At 66.1% G+C, this 11,752-nt stretch overlaps 2 protein-coding genes across 2 annotated transcripts; one reads left to right on the forward strand and one right to left on the reverse strand.

The window, feature by feature from the left end:
- Positions 1 to 616: 616 nt before the first annotated feature.
- On the reverse strand, positions 617 to 3,126 carry LOC115484663 (complement factor D). The gene is made up of 5 exons (XM_050986117.1): positions 2,962 to 3,126; positions 2,637 to 2,790; positions 2,257 to 2,401; positions 1,621 to 1,878; positions 617 to 1,109 (listed from the first exon to the last, which is right to left on the reverse strand). Exons 1-5 carry the CDS (start codon positions 3,026 to 3,028, stop codon positions 933 to 935), a joined length of 801 nt encoding a protein of 266 aa, XP_050842074.1. The 5' UTR covers positions 3,029 to 3,126; the 3' UTR covers positions 617 to 932.
- Positions 3,127 to 4,018: 892 nt separating this feature from the next.
- Positions 4,019 to 9,628, forward strand: PLPPR3 (phospholipid phosphatase related 3). The gene is made up of 8 exons (XM_050986111.1): positions 4,019 to 4,281; positions 5,884 to 6,002; positions 6,147 to 6,332; positions 6,468 to 6,597; positions 6,779 to 6,974; positions 7,050 to 7,107; positions 7,316 to 7,489; positions 7,723 to 9,628. Exons 1-8 carry the CDS (start codon positions 4,170 to 4,172, stop codon positions 8,983 to 8,985), a joined length of 2,238 nt encoding a protein of 745 aa, XP_050842068.1. The 5' UTR covers positions 4,019 to 4,169; the 3' UTR covers positions 8,986 to 9,628.
- The last annotated feature ends 2,124 nt before the right edge of the window (positions 9,629 to 11,752 follow it).

An 11,752-nucleotide genomic window follows, 5' to 3' on the forward strand; every position in this document is an offset into this window, starting at 1 on the left:
GGGCCCTCTGTGAGCTCCTCATAGAACAGGTTTGGGGGTTATTTAATGTTTGATTTGGAACAGGGAACAGCAGCAGAGCAGGGGGATGGAGACACATTCGTGTCCCCCTCAGCCCCCTGCTGACCATGGAGCTCCTGGGATGGGACTGGGAGGGTCTGGCAGTGCCCTGGGCCGTGCTGCTGCCCTGCTCCCAGCTCTTGTGCCTTGGCCCTGCTCCCTCCAAAGATAGGGCAGTAGGAGAGCAGGGCTCTGCGTGTGATCAGGGTGAGGTGGAAAGATGGCTCTGCCCTGCCCTGCCCCTCAGCTCCTGGGACAAGAGGGTCCCAGTGAGAATCCTGTGGGGTTCCAGCATGGATCCCACCGTGGGAGCCAGAGCTGCCACTGCCATGTCAGCTACAGGCAGGTTGTGCTTTCCCAAATGTTCGCACAATGCCACAGATCTCGATCCTGGTGTGGCCGCACTGCAGGATGTGTCCCCTGCTCCCACCCAAGGCCACACCATCCCCAAAGGGCACAACCTCAGCACGTCCCACCCCATGTCCAGCTCCCCCCCTGGGCAGGGGCTCCTGCACAGACCCCCCCAGCTCCCTCCTCCCCACTCCTCCAGCCCAGCAGCTCTGCAGGAATCATCATCACTTTATTGCAGCAGTCGCGGGCAGCATTCTGGGCACCTTCAGCAAAGCCTGTTGGGGGCTGTGACCCCCAGTTCTCCCCCACCTGGACCCTGTGCTTTGTGAGTGGGGGGCCAGGGACCCCTTTCTTTGGTTCCTCGCCAGTCCCCTGGTCCAACCCTCCTCCTGGCTTGTGGGAATGCCTTGGCAGCAGGGTGGGCAGCGGTGGGAGCCCGTGGCACGCAGTGGGGTCGCACTGAGTGTGCTCTGGCCGTGCTGGCAGCAGCAAGCCGTGGCAGGGAGCAGGTCCCTGGGGTGCCCTCAGCGGGTGTCCCCCTCCGCATCGGCGGCAGAGGCCATGACGCTGTCGATCCAGGCCGCATAGGGGGCGATGCGGGTGTAGATGGCCGGTTTCTTGTAGTTGCCACAGACGCGGGAGCCGGCTGTGACCACCCCCTCGGCCACCCCGCCACAGACCAGCGGTCCACCGGAGTCTCCCTGCAGGACCAGACCTCATCAGCAGGGCCAAGAATTTGCTAGGACACCCAGCCCATCTCCCTCGTTCCTTCTTCCCCCAGGCTCCTGTGAGCTGCTCTGCAGTGGCTACCCAGGGGCACCACCTCAGGGACACTGTCCCCTGCTGCTCCACAGCCCCTCGCCTCTCCCAGGGAGGGGGCATTGTGCCCACTGCCCCCTCCCAGCCCTCCGTGGATCCGTGGTGGGTGTGTGGTACCTTGCAGGTGTCCTTCCTGTTGGAGTAAGTGCACATCATGTTCTGGGTGATGATGCCAAGGGTTTGCTAGAACCAAGGGTTTGCTAGGACACCCCAGCACAGGGAGCACCCCTCGTTCCTTCCCCCAGGCTCCTGTGAGCTGCTCTGCAGCAGCTAGCAAGGGGCACCACCCTGGCGACGCTGTCCCCTCCTGCTCCACAGCCTCTCCCAGACTCTGGGCATTGTGCCCACTGCCTCCTCCCAGCCCTGCATGGATCCATGGTGGCTGGGTGGTACCTTGCAGGTGTCCTTCCTGCGGGAGTCGGTGCACATCATGTTGGGGGTGATGGTGCCGTCGTGGCGGGTGCGGTGGTTACAGACGTCGCGGCTGATCACCGGCCGCTCCAGCTGCTGCAGCCTGTCCGGCCGGCTGCCGCTGTGGTCCGTGGTGCCCCACCCCGCCACCTCGCACACCGTGTCGGCCGCCACATCCCTGTCCTCCCGCTGGAAGGGCAGCACCCGCACGTCCGTGTTCAGCTCGGCTTTCTCCTCCAGCTGCCACAAAGCCACAGGGGAGCCAGGTCACACCGGCAGCTGTGCCCAGGACCAGCAGGGCACAGTGAGCCCAGCCCTGACACCGAGAGCACCCTGGCCTCAGCCACCCTCAGGCCTTTGCCTCCTGATTGGAGCCCCAGGATGCAGCCAGAGAGCAGAGCTGGAGCTCTGAGGAGGATGGAGGCATTTGGACACAGCTCAAAGGTCTTTGCTGGGGGAAGCACGGATGGTCCCATGGGCCAGGGAGGGACGGCCCAGCCTGACCGTGAGGATTTCCTCCGGCCAGTCAGTGACCCTGCAGGGCGCCAGGGAACAGTGGGATTTGCAGGAATGGGGTTGTGCCTGGTGGGAGGAGGGTCCCATCAGCCACCAGCCCACCTGGAGGAGGAGCAGGTCATCCTTGTTGTTGTGGATGTTGCTGCCGGGGTGGGGGAACTGGGCACGCACTCGGTACAGGCGTTTGTGGGGCTCCGGTTGTGTCAGGGAGTGGGCACCCAGCAGCACCTGGAAGAGTTTGCCATCCCTGGAAGAGAGTCAGAGTGTGGGACAAACAGCTGAGGGTGTCACTGCCCCCAGCCATGGTGCTGGGGGGAGTTGGAGAGCTGGGCAAGGAGCTCTGGGAAGCCCTACAGCCCAGTCCTCTCTGCAGGTGGGAGCTGAGTCCCACACTCTGACACTGGGGTCAAGGTTCCAGAGTGGGATTTGGCCTGAGCCCAGCAGCCCCCCAGCCATGCACTGACTCCCCCAGCCACACTCACGTCCCCTCCATGCAGTGGGCAGCGCTCAGCACCCACTGCTGGGCGATGAGGAAGCCCCCACAGACGTGCTGCCCGTCCAGCTGCAGCGAGGCCATGTACGGCTTCAGGTGGGGCCTGGCCTCGGAGCCCCTCAGGATCCGTCCCCGGGGCTGCCCTGCAGAGAGAGGCTGGCTCAGCTGAGGGGCACAGGGGAGTGTCACTCCTTTGGTCCCTTCCCAGACCCCTGACCCCTCCTCATGGGCTGCACCAGCACCTGGCTCCAGGGGGAGCTGGGCAGGGACCCCCGTGCTGTGTCACTGCCCTGGGGTGCGGGGGGAGCACTCACCATTCACGGGGGCCCAGAGGAGCAGCAGCAGAGCCAGGACAAGGACGGGAGCAGGGCTTGGTCCCATGGCTGCAGAGCCGGTGATGTCTCTGCCCGCCTGGGGGCTGTGCGGGGCTTTTGGGGTGCGGGGCGGGCGCTGCTCACCCGGGGCTGGGGCTGGGACTCGCTTTTATGTCGAGTTTGGGGCGGCGGGGGGGGCAGGAAAGGGGGGGTGGAGGGAGCGGGGGGGTTTCCGCAGCGTGGGCTGAATGTTTTGAAATATTCAGCTTATAAAAGGGGTCAAGAGTTCTCGGCACAAACAGCGCGGGAGGAGGAAACAGCCCGGCCCAGCTGCCGGCCCTGGCACCCGCCGCCGGGGATTTCTGCGCCGGGGTTTAAAATGCCGGAGAAGTTCAGGCTTTTGGCAAAAGAAGGCTCCGACAAATTCTATCCCCGCCCTCCCGGGAGCAGGGGCCCCCGCCCAGCCTGGGGGACCAGTCCCTGATGGGTGCCCAGGGATACAGACCCTGCCCGAGGGGGTTCCTGCAGGGCTGGGGGCGGCGGGACGGCAGGGGTGATGGCAGCGACAGGGAGGTGTCCGGGATGCCGGTGGCCGTGGCAGCCCCGGTCCCCTCTGCCTTTCTCCCCGGTGCCACTAAGCGGAGCCACCGCCTCGGCTCCCACCCGAGCCCGGAGCCGCCCGGAGCCGCCCGGAGCCCCCTCCCGGGCTCGTCCCCGGAGCCTCTCACCGCGCCTCGAGATCTCGCTGCCTTCCCCACTTTGCCGGGATGGCCACCGTGGCTACCCACAGCTGTGTCCGTCCGCGCTCCCGATCGCGCAGCTGGGACCGAGCAGGGCTCCAGAGGACACCCCGCGAGGGACAGGAGCCCACCCTCTCCTTTTCCTGCTCCACGAGCTTTTACAGCCCCAAGCTGCCGCATTCCCTTTGTCCAGCAGACCCCCCTATAGCCCCGACCTCTGCCCCCCCACCCCCCAGGCCAGTGGTCAGCGGGTGGCCGGACACTGCGGCGGGGAGGTCCCCGGAGGCTCAGGTGTCCCTCCGCAGTGGTGGCTTCTCCTCCCCGCTGTCCCCACATGCTGGTGGCACACGGTGGGCAGCGATCGGAGCAGGGTGGTGGCGATCTGGGAGGGGGCTGAGCCCGGCTCAAAGCAGGGATTTTCAGCAGGGAGAGCAGTTTAATCGCAGCTTCCAGGGATTCGGGATTTCGATGTTAAATACGCCGGGAGATTTCTGCCCACTTAGGGCCAAAAATGGAACAAGGGCACCATGTGGAGCTCAGACCCCGGACAGGACCGTAAGAGGGCGGCTGGGGGTGACAAGTGAGTGTGGGGTGCAGGCAATGGGGTACAGGGTGGGATACGGGGTTGGGCACGGCCGGGATCCTCTGCAGGGCGAGGGCAGGGGCAGGTGGGGCTGGGGTCCTGCTGCCTCTGCCAGGAGGTGCTGGGAGTTTCCAGAAAACAAAGGGAGCTGCATCCACCTCCCCAGACCCAAATTTGGGAGACACGAGGCTCCTGCTTGAGGAGTCCTTGGCACTGTCCCTGGGGCTATTTGTGAGCTTGGGTCCAGGGGTCCCTCCCCTGAAACCCTCGGGAGCCACAGGCAGGGCAAAGCACTCCTGGCAGACTGAGCCCAGGGGGGGCTGGCAGAGCTCTGGGGCCCTGAGTTTGGGGGTCACATCTCACCCCCGTGGTGTGCACCCCCCCCCCCCCCCGCTTGGCCACCCCTAGGATCCCCACAAGCCAAGGCAGGGGAGGGGGCTCTGCCAGCCAGGAGGGGCCTTGGGGTAGGGGCCACCCCCCCCTGCAGCACAGGGGGACAAGGGTTGATCGGGGTGGTGGCAGCCCGGGTTGGGGGCGGCCCCGGGACCCTCCGGGACCCCTCGATGCCTGAGCACGGTCCGGGATGCGGAGCGGTGCGGAGAGAGATCGGAACCGCGGCTGTCCTCGGCCCCGCCCGGCCCTTTGTCTCGCTTCGTTCTCCCCTCCGACCCCCAGAACCCCCCCCAGACCCCCATCCCTGGAGCGACGGGGGCTCGAAGGGGGCTCGGCGGGGGCTCGGCGCCCCGGGAGGGGCCGGGGGTGGCGGGGCGGAGCGGGGGGCGGCGGGCGAGGGAGGAGGAGAAGGAGGAGGAGGAGGCGGCGGGGGCGGAGGAAGCCGCCGCTCCCCGCGCTCCGCCGAGGCAGGAGCATCCCGGATCCCGGGGACATCCCCCCCTCGCCGCCGCTGCCGCCGCCCCCCCGCCCCGGGGCCGCCGCCGAGGTGAGTGGGGCGCACGGACAGGCACAAAGGGCCGCTCCTCCTCCCCCGACACCCCCTCCCATCCCTCGGCCTCGACCCCCGCCCGCGGCTGCGGCACGGTCCCTGCGAAGGGGAGGTTCCCCGCTGCGCCCCCGCCCTCCCGGTTATACCCCCGGTTAATCCCCCGGTATTTCCCCCCCCTTCATTGCCCCTCGTCGCTCCATCCCCGTTATCCTCCCCCCTCGTTTTGCAGCCCGGCTCGGTGCAATCTCGCGGGGTTGGGCCGGGAGGGTTCGGGGAGCCCCATCGCCGGCCCGGCTCTGCGGGCGGCACACCCCCCTCTGCACGCCCTCCGCAGCAGCCTCGTCGCCTGTCGCGGTAGTGACCGCCTGTCGCGACAGAGCCTCGGCCCCACCTGTTGTTGTGACAGCCCCTGGCTCGGCTGGGCACCCCCTGGGGCGCTGGGGTCACCCCCCGGGGCGCTGGCACCCCCAGTTCCAGCTGTGTCTCTGGTGAGCAGGGACAGTGCTGTGACCTGGGGGTGACCAGGGGTGACATGGGGTGTCCCTGCAGGGCCAGGTGGTGGTTCGGGGGTGCTCATCCCCCTCCAGGGTCAAGGACTTGGAGGGGTGACCAGGGGTGACCATGCCTGCCATGTGGTGACACTCGTGCCCCCACAGGGTGGAAGCCCAGCTCGGTGGGACCCCTGCGCCTGCCCAGGACCATGATCCCCCCCAAGGAGAAAGCCCGTGCCCCCAAGGACAGCATGACACTCCTGCCCTGCTTCTACTTCGTGGAGGTGGGTGTGGGGAGGGTGGGCACAGCCTGGGGGCTGTGCAGGGGGCTCTGTCCCAGGCCCTGGCACAGCAGGTCAGGTTCTGTGCCCTGTTCCATGCGGTCCCATCGCTCTGGGGGTCCTTGGTCCCCACTGTGTCCCCCACAGCTGCCCATCGTGGCCTCCTCCGTTGTGACGCTCTATTTCCTGGAGCTGACAGACCTCTTCAAGCCAGCCAAGGTGGGCTTCCAGTGCCATGACCGGGCGCTCTCCATGCCCTACGTGGAGACCAACGAGGAGCTCATCCCGCTGCTGATGCTGCTCAGCCTGGCCTTTGCTGCGCCAGCCGCCTCGGTGCGTCCGGGCTTGTCCTGCTGTGGGGTCAGGACAGAGCTGGGGATTGGGGTCCCGGTGCCTGGCAGTGCCCAGCATCCATCGGGTGGCTCTGCCAACAACCCAGCCCTGCCTGAGCCAGCGGTTCCTTCCCAGATCATGGTCGGGGAGGGCATGGTGTACTGCCTGCAGTCCCGGCTGAAGGGCCGCGCCGGTGCCGAGGGCAGCATCAACGCTGGGGGCTGCAACTTCAACTCCTTCCTGCGCCGCACCGTCAGGTTTGTGGGTACGTTGTGCCACAGCCTGGACAGGATCTGGGGGCTGGAGGGGACGTGGGGCCACCCTGGCTGTGATAGCAGGAGCATGGCCCCACCCAGACCATGGACACTGCACTGGACCCATCCCAGTGGGTGCTCCAGGGCTGGGTGAGTCCTGGCTGCCTCACTGTCCCATTCTGCCATCCCCAGGCGTGCACGTGTTCGGGCTCTGTGCCACAGCCCTGGTGACAGATGTCATCCAGCTGGCCACAGGCTACCACGCTCCCTTCTTCCTGACCGTCTGCAAGCCCAACTACACACTGCTGGGCACCCCCTGTGATGCCAACCCCTACATCACCCAGGACATCTGCTCAGGCACCGACAAGCACGCCATCCTCTCTGCCAGGTATGTGCCAGGGGAGCCCTGTGCCACACTGCCAGCCCTCCTGCCATGTCCCAGCCATGTCCCTTCTCCCTGCAGGAAGACCTTCCCATCCCAGCACGCCACACTCTCAGCTTTCGCTGCTGTCTACGTGTCGGTGAGTTCCCAGCGCTGCCTGGCACATGCTGCCTTGGCACAAGTCCCATGCCATGGGCAGCTGTGTCTCTCTCCTGTTGGCACAGACAAGCTCTGGCCAATATTCCTGTGCCCATGCTGGGTGTGTGTGCAGGCACCTGCAGTCCCACATGCACCTGAGAGCTCTGTGTGTGGCCGGGGCCGTGACTAACAGCCTGTTCCTGCCCCAGATGTATTTCAACTCCATCATCTCGGACAGCACCAAGCTCCTCAAGCCCATCCTGGTCTTCGCCTTCGCCATCGCCGCTGGCATCTGTGGCCTGACCCAGATCACCCAGTACCGCAGCCACCCCGCTGATGTCTACGTGGGCTTCCTGATTGGCTCTGGCATTGCTGCCTACCTGGTGGGTGCTGGTCCTGCCCGTGCCCAGGGAGGGGCTGGGGGATGCTGCTGGGGCCATTTGACTCCACACTGTCCAGAGCAGCTCTGGCTACCCCACTCCTGGAAGTGTTCAAGGCCAGGCTGGACAGGGCTTGGAGCAACCTGATCTAGTGGCAGAGACATTGGACTAGATGACCTTTAAAAGTCCTTCCCAACACAAACCATTCTAGGATTCTGTGGTTCCCCTTCCCACAGGCTTTCCATGCTGTCGGCAACTTCCGTGCCCCAACGGAGCGGGTCCCGACCCAGGCACCGGCCAAGGACGCGCTGCGGGCGCTGACACAGCGGGGCCACGATTCCGTCTACCACCAGAACAAGTCGGTGAGCACCGACGAGCTGAACCCGCAGGCGCGGCTGGAGGAGGCGGCGCGGCCGGTGCAGCGCGAGAAGAACTCGCTGGGCAGCCTGAAGAGGGCCAGCGTGGACGTGGACCTGCTGGCCCCCCGCAGCCCCATGGGCAAGGAGAACATGGTGACCTTCAGCAACACCCTGCCCCGCGTCAACACCCCCTCCATGGACGACCCCGCGCGGCGCCACATGACCATCCACGTCCCCGTGGACGCCTCCCGCTCCAAGCAGCTCATCACGGAGTGGAAGCAGAAGTCGCTGGAGGGCCGGAGCATGACGCTGGCGGAGGAGGCGGCGCAGGGCCGGGCTGTGGGGGAGCCCGGCGAGGAGGTGCCCCCCTCCCTGTACCCCACAGTGCAGGCGCGCTCGGCCGAGCGGGCGGCCATGGGGCCCCGTGTGCTCATCCAGCCCCGGCCGGGCGCCTCGCAGCTGGTGCACATCCCCGAGGAGAGCCAGGCGGGCGCCGGGGCCGCGGCCGGCAGCGGGGCGGCCGTGCGGGCCAAGTGGGTAATGGTGGCAGAGAAGGGGGGAGCGCAGAGGGTGGCCAACCCCCCTCGCCTGATGCAGGTCATCGCCATGTCCAAGCAGCAGAGCCTTGTCTCCGTCACCCCCAAACACTCCGAGACGTCCTCGTCCTCCACCAGCTCTGACTCCTCGCAGTACCGCTCGCCCTCGGAGCGGGACAGCTCCAGCATCATCACCATCGACGCCCACGCCCCTCACCACCCCGTTGTCCACCTCTCTGCTGGCAACGGGCCCTGGGAGTGGAAGTCGGGGCCGAAGGGGCCGGAGGGCTCAGACACCTACGAGCTGGGTGAGGTGGGGAAGGATTTCCACGGCTTCCGCCCAGCCAAGAGCGCAGGTGTCTCCCCTGGCTCCTCTGTCAGCGACATGGAGCAGGACGAGCCGCGCTACGGCAGCCTGGCCGCCATCCCGGGGGCAGCAGGGGGTGGTGGGGAGCGGGTGGAGGCCCCCCCTGAGGGGCTGCTGGCCACAGCCAGCCGTGACTCCACGCTGCGGAGGAAGCCGGCCGAGCGGGACGGGCCGGCGGACAGCGAGGTGGACCTGTACTACAAGAAGATGCAGGCAGGCCGCAGGTTTAAGGACTGAGTCCCGGTGCCTCGCCGGGGCCCCACGCCCCTGCCCTGATTTGGGGGGGCTCTGTGATGCTGGGGTGCCTCTGCAGGGGATGGCAGGACGGGGCTGGCTTTGCTCTGGACCAGCACGGCCACGCCGGTGACATCTGTGGGACCCCTGACACGGGACCCTGCTTCTGCTCGGGCAGCTGGTGGGGCTCTGCCCCCCCCCAGGCTCTGGGGCTGGGCAGCTCCAAGCACTTTTGACTTTATTTTTCTCTCTAACACTGGTGCTGACATTTCTGAGGGGTTATTTTATTCCAGATCTGGAAGTGGATATCTGTAGAGGGGTGGGGAGGGACAAATGGTGCTGAAGGGCTTTGGGGGGGACTAGATTAAGGGGTTTAACAGGGGGAAGAGGCTGCTGTGGGGCAGCAGGCCCTAGCTCATGTGGGGGTTTGTGGGTGCTGGGGGTCCTGTGACATCCCCATCCTGCACTTCCAGTCTGTGTGAGGGAGCCTGAGGGTGGACAGACTGGGAGGGGGGGGTCTGCCCAGCACTGTGGCTCTGGGTGTGAGAGGCTGTAAATACTGCAGGGACTGGAGGAGAGAGGGGTGTTGGGGTGGGGGTACAGTGGGGGCTGAGCTCTGCCCCAGGAGGAGCAGCCCTGGGCTGCAGCCGAGGTTTGGGGGGAGCAGGGAGGGGATCTCCAGGCTGCGAATGTCGGGCAACAGCTGGAGCTGCTGTGGTTTGAAAAGCAAATAAACACGTGGACGTTGCCTGGCTGGGTTATTTTGGCAGGTGGGGGCAGCTGAATCCCACGACTGGAGGTGGGGTAGGACCAGGGCTCTGTGGGAGTTCCCAGCCTCGGGGAGCAGTGGCTGGGGCAGCCGTGTCCCCCCCACACACAGGACACTGTGCCGATGGCACCAAACTGCCACTGCCAATTGGATTAACAGTGAATATCCCAAAGCCTTTGCCTTGCAAACATATGGATTATCCACATAACCCTGACTCAGTGCTGGAAAAGCCACCCGGGATTAGCAGGAGGATTGTGGCAGCAGCTCATGGTCTGGGGAGTTGTGGGGAGCCCTGGGGGGGTGGGAGATGAGGGGTCCAACTCCAACCAGCACGAGGACCCTGGGGCTGCTCCATCCAGCCGTGGTGCTGGTGACCCGGAGAGGTGACCCGGAGAGGTGACCCGCAGCCGCTGGCGAAGGTCACCACGATTGACGCCACGCTCCGGCGGTCCTTGGTGGGGGTCGGGGCGATTCGGGGGCTCCCAGCCCACCAGCCCCACGTCGCCCCCGCGCTCACGGCTCATTGCGGTGCCGATGGCGTCACACGCCGCTTCCCGCCGCCTCTGACCCAGCGGTTTCCATGGCAACTGACAGCCCCGCATCGCTCTCGCAGTCTCGGGCAACCCCCCAGCCCCGCACCCGCTCTCGAAGCCCCGACCCGCCTTGGGCAGCCCCCCAGCAGCCGCTGCTGCATCGCTTGGGGACCCGCGGGGTCGGGAGGGAGCGGGACCATCCTCATCCTCATCCTCATCCTCATCCTCATCCTCATCCTCATCCTCATCCTCATCCTCATCCCCATCCTCCCCCCACAGGGTTGCAGCAGGAGAGGCTGTCAGCCCCCACCTCATCAGCTCCAGCCTGGACTCTGCCTCGGCACCACTCGTGTCCGGTGTCCCTTTTCCGCTGGGGACACCCTCTGCCCGGAGTCCCCGTGTGTCCCCCGGGTGAGCCCCAGGGGCAGGGCCCGCCTTTGTGACACACAAAGGGCTCAGCCCCACTCCTGGCTTCGCCCCGGGGCTCGCTTTACGATTTAGGATTCCCAAATCGCTCCCCGATTTGGGGTGAGTGCTTTGGGGTTCCGCTGGCAGTTCATTCCCTTTCCCCACCCCGCGGGGCTGGGGGCGTGCGGAAGGCCGGGCTTTAGGGGGCTCACCCCGCGGGCAGCATCTGCCCTCGGCTCCGGGCAGGGGCTGGAAAAGCCCTTTGGTGCGGAGTCCGCGTTTTTTCCCGTTAAAGGAAGCGTTCAGGGCAGTTTTGTCAGAGCCAGCCTGGGGTGGGGAGCCCCCGACACGGGCTCTGCTGTCCTGGGGCCGGGCTGGGGAATTCTGCCGTGGGAAGGGACAGGACCCGACCCCCTCGAAGCCGCCGCTGTTCCCATGGAGACCCCCATCCATCGCTGCCACCCCGGTGGGATCTTTCACCCGCGCCAGCAGCCAGCAGTGTCCGAGGGGCCAGGGAAGGGCACAGGGGTGCTCGTGGTGGTTGCAAAGCCTCGGCCGGGCCCCAGAGAACTCAGGGAAGACACCCCGGAGCGATGACCCTGCTCACTCTTGCGCGGCAGCAACGCATCGCCCTCGGCCCGGCTTTCACAGGCACAGAGGCAGCTGTTACAAATCCTATTAGCCTTTCAAGGAACAACAGTGGTCCCTTTCAGCAGCCCCCGGCTCCGGCAGGACCCCCTCGGTAACCCTGGAGGCAGAGGGGCTGTACAAACGCCTCTGGAATACGCTGGAGCCTAATGGCAGCTCAGCCCAGAGAGATGGGCCCAGCAGAGGCACAAGAGCAGCTCCAGGTGGGGATCGTCACCCCATGGTGACTTTGGGACAGGAGTTTGAGCAGAACTGAACGTACAGAACCAGATCCCTAAGGAAGCACTCTGCTCCTGAGGGAGGTCATGGAGAGACGGGCATTGCACCTCATCCCACAGGATGGAGAATGCCACATCCAGCCCCACAGCTACAGCACAGGACTACAGAGAGGAGGGTTTGACTCAAAGTGGGT

Source organism: Serinus canaria, chromosome 28 (assembly GCF_022539315.1).
Source record: "Serinus canaria isolate serCan28SL12 chromosome 28, serCan2020, whole genome shotgun sequence".
Taxonomy (NCBI): Eukaryota; Metazoa; Chordata; class Aves; order Passeriformes; family Fringillidae; genus Serinus; species Serinus canaria.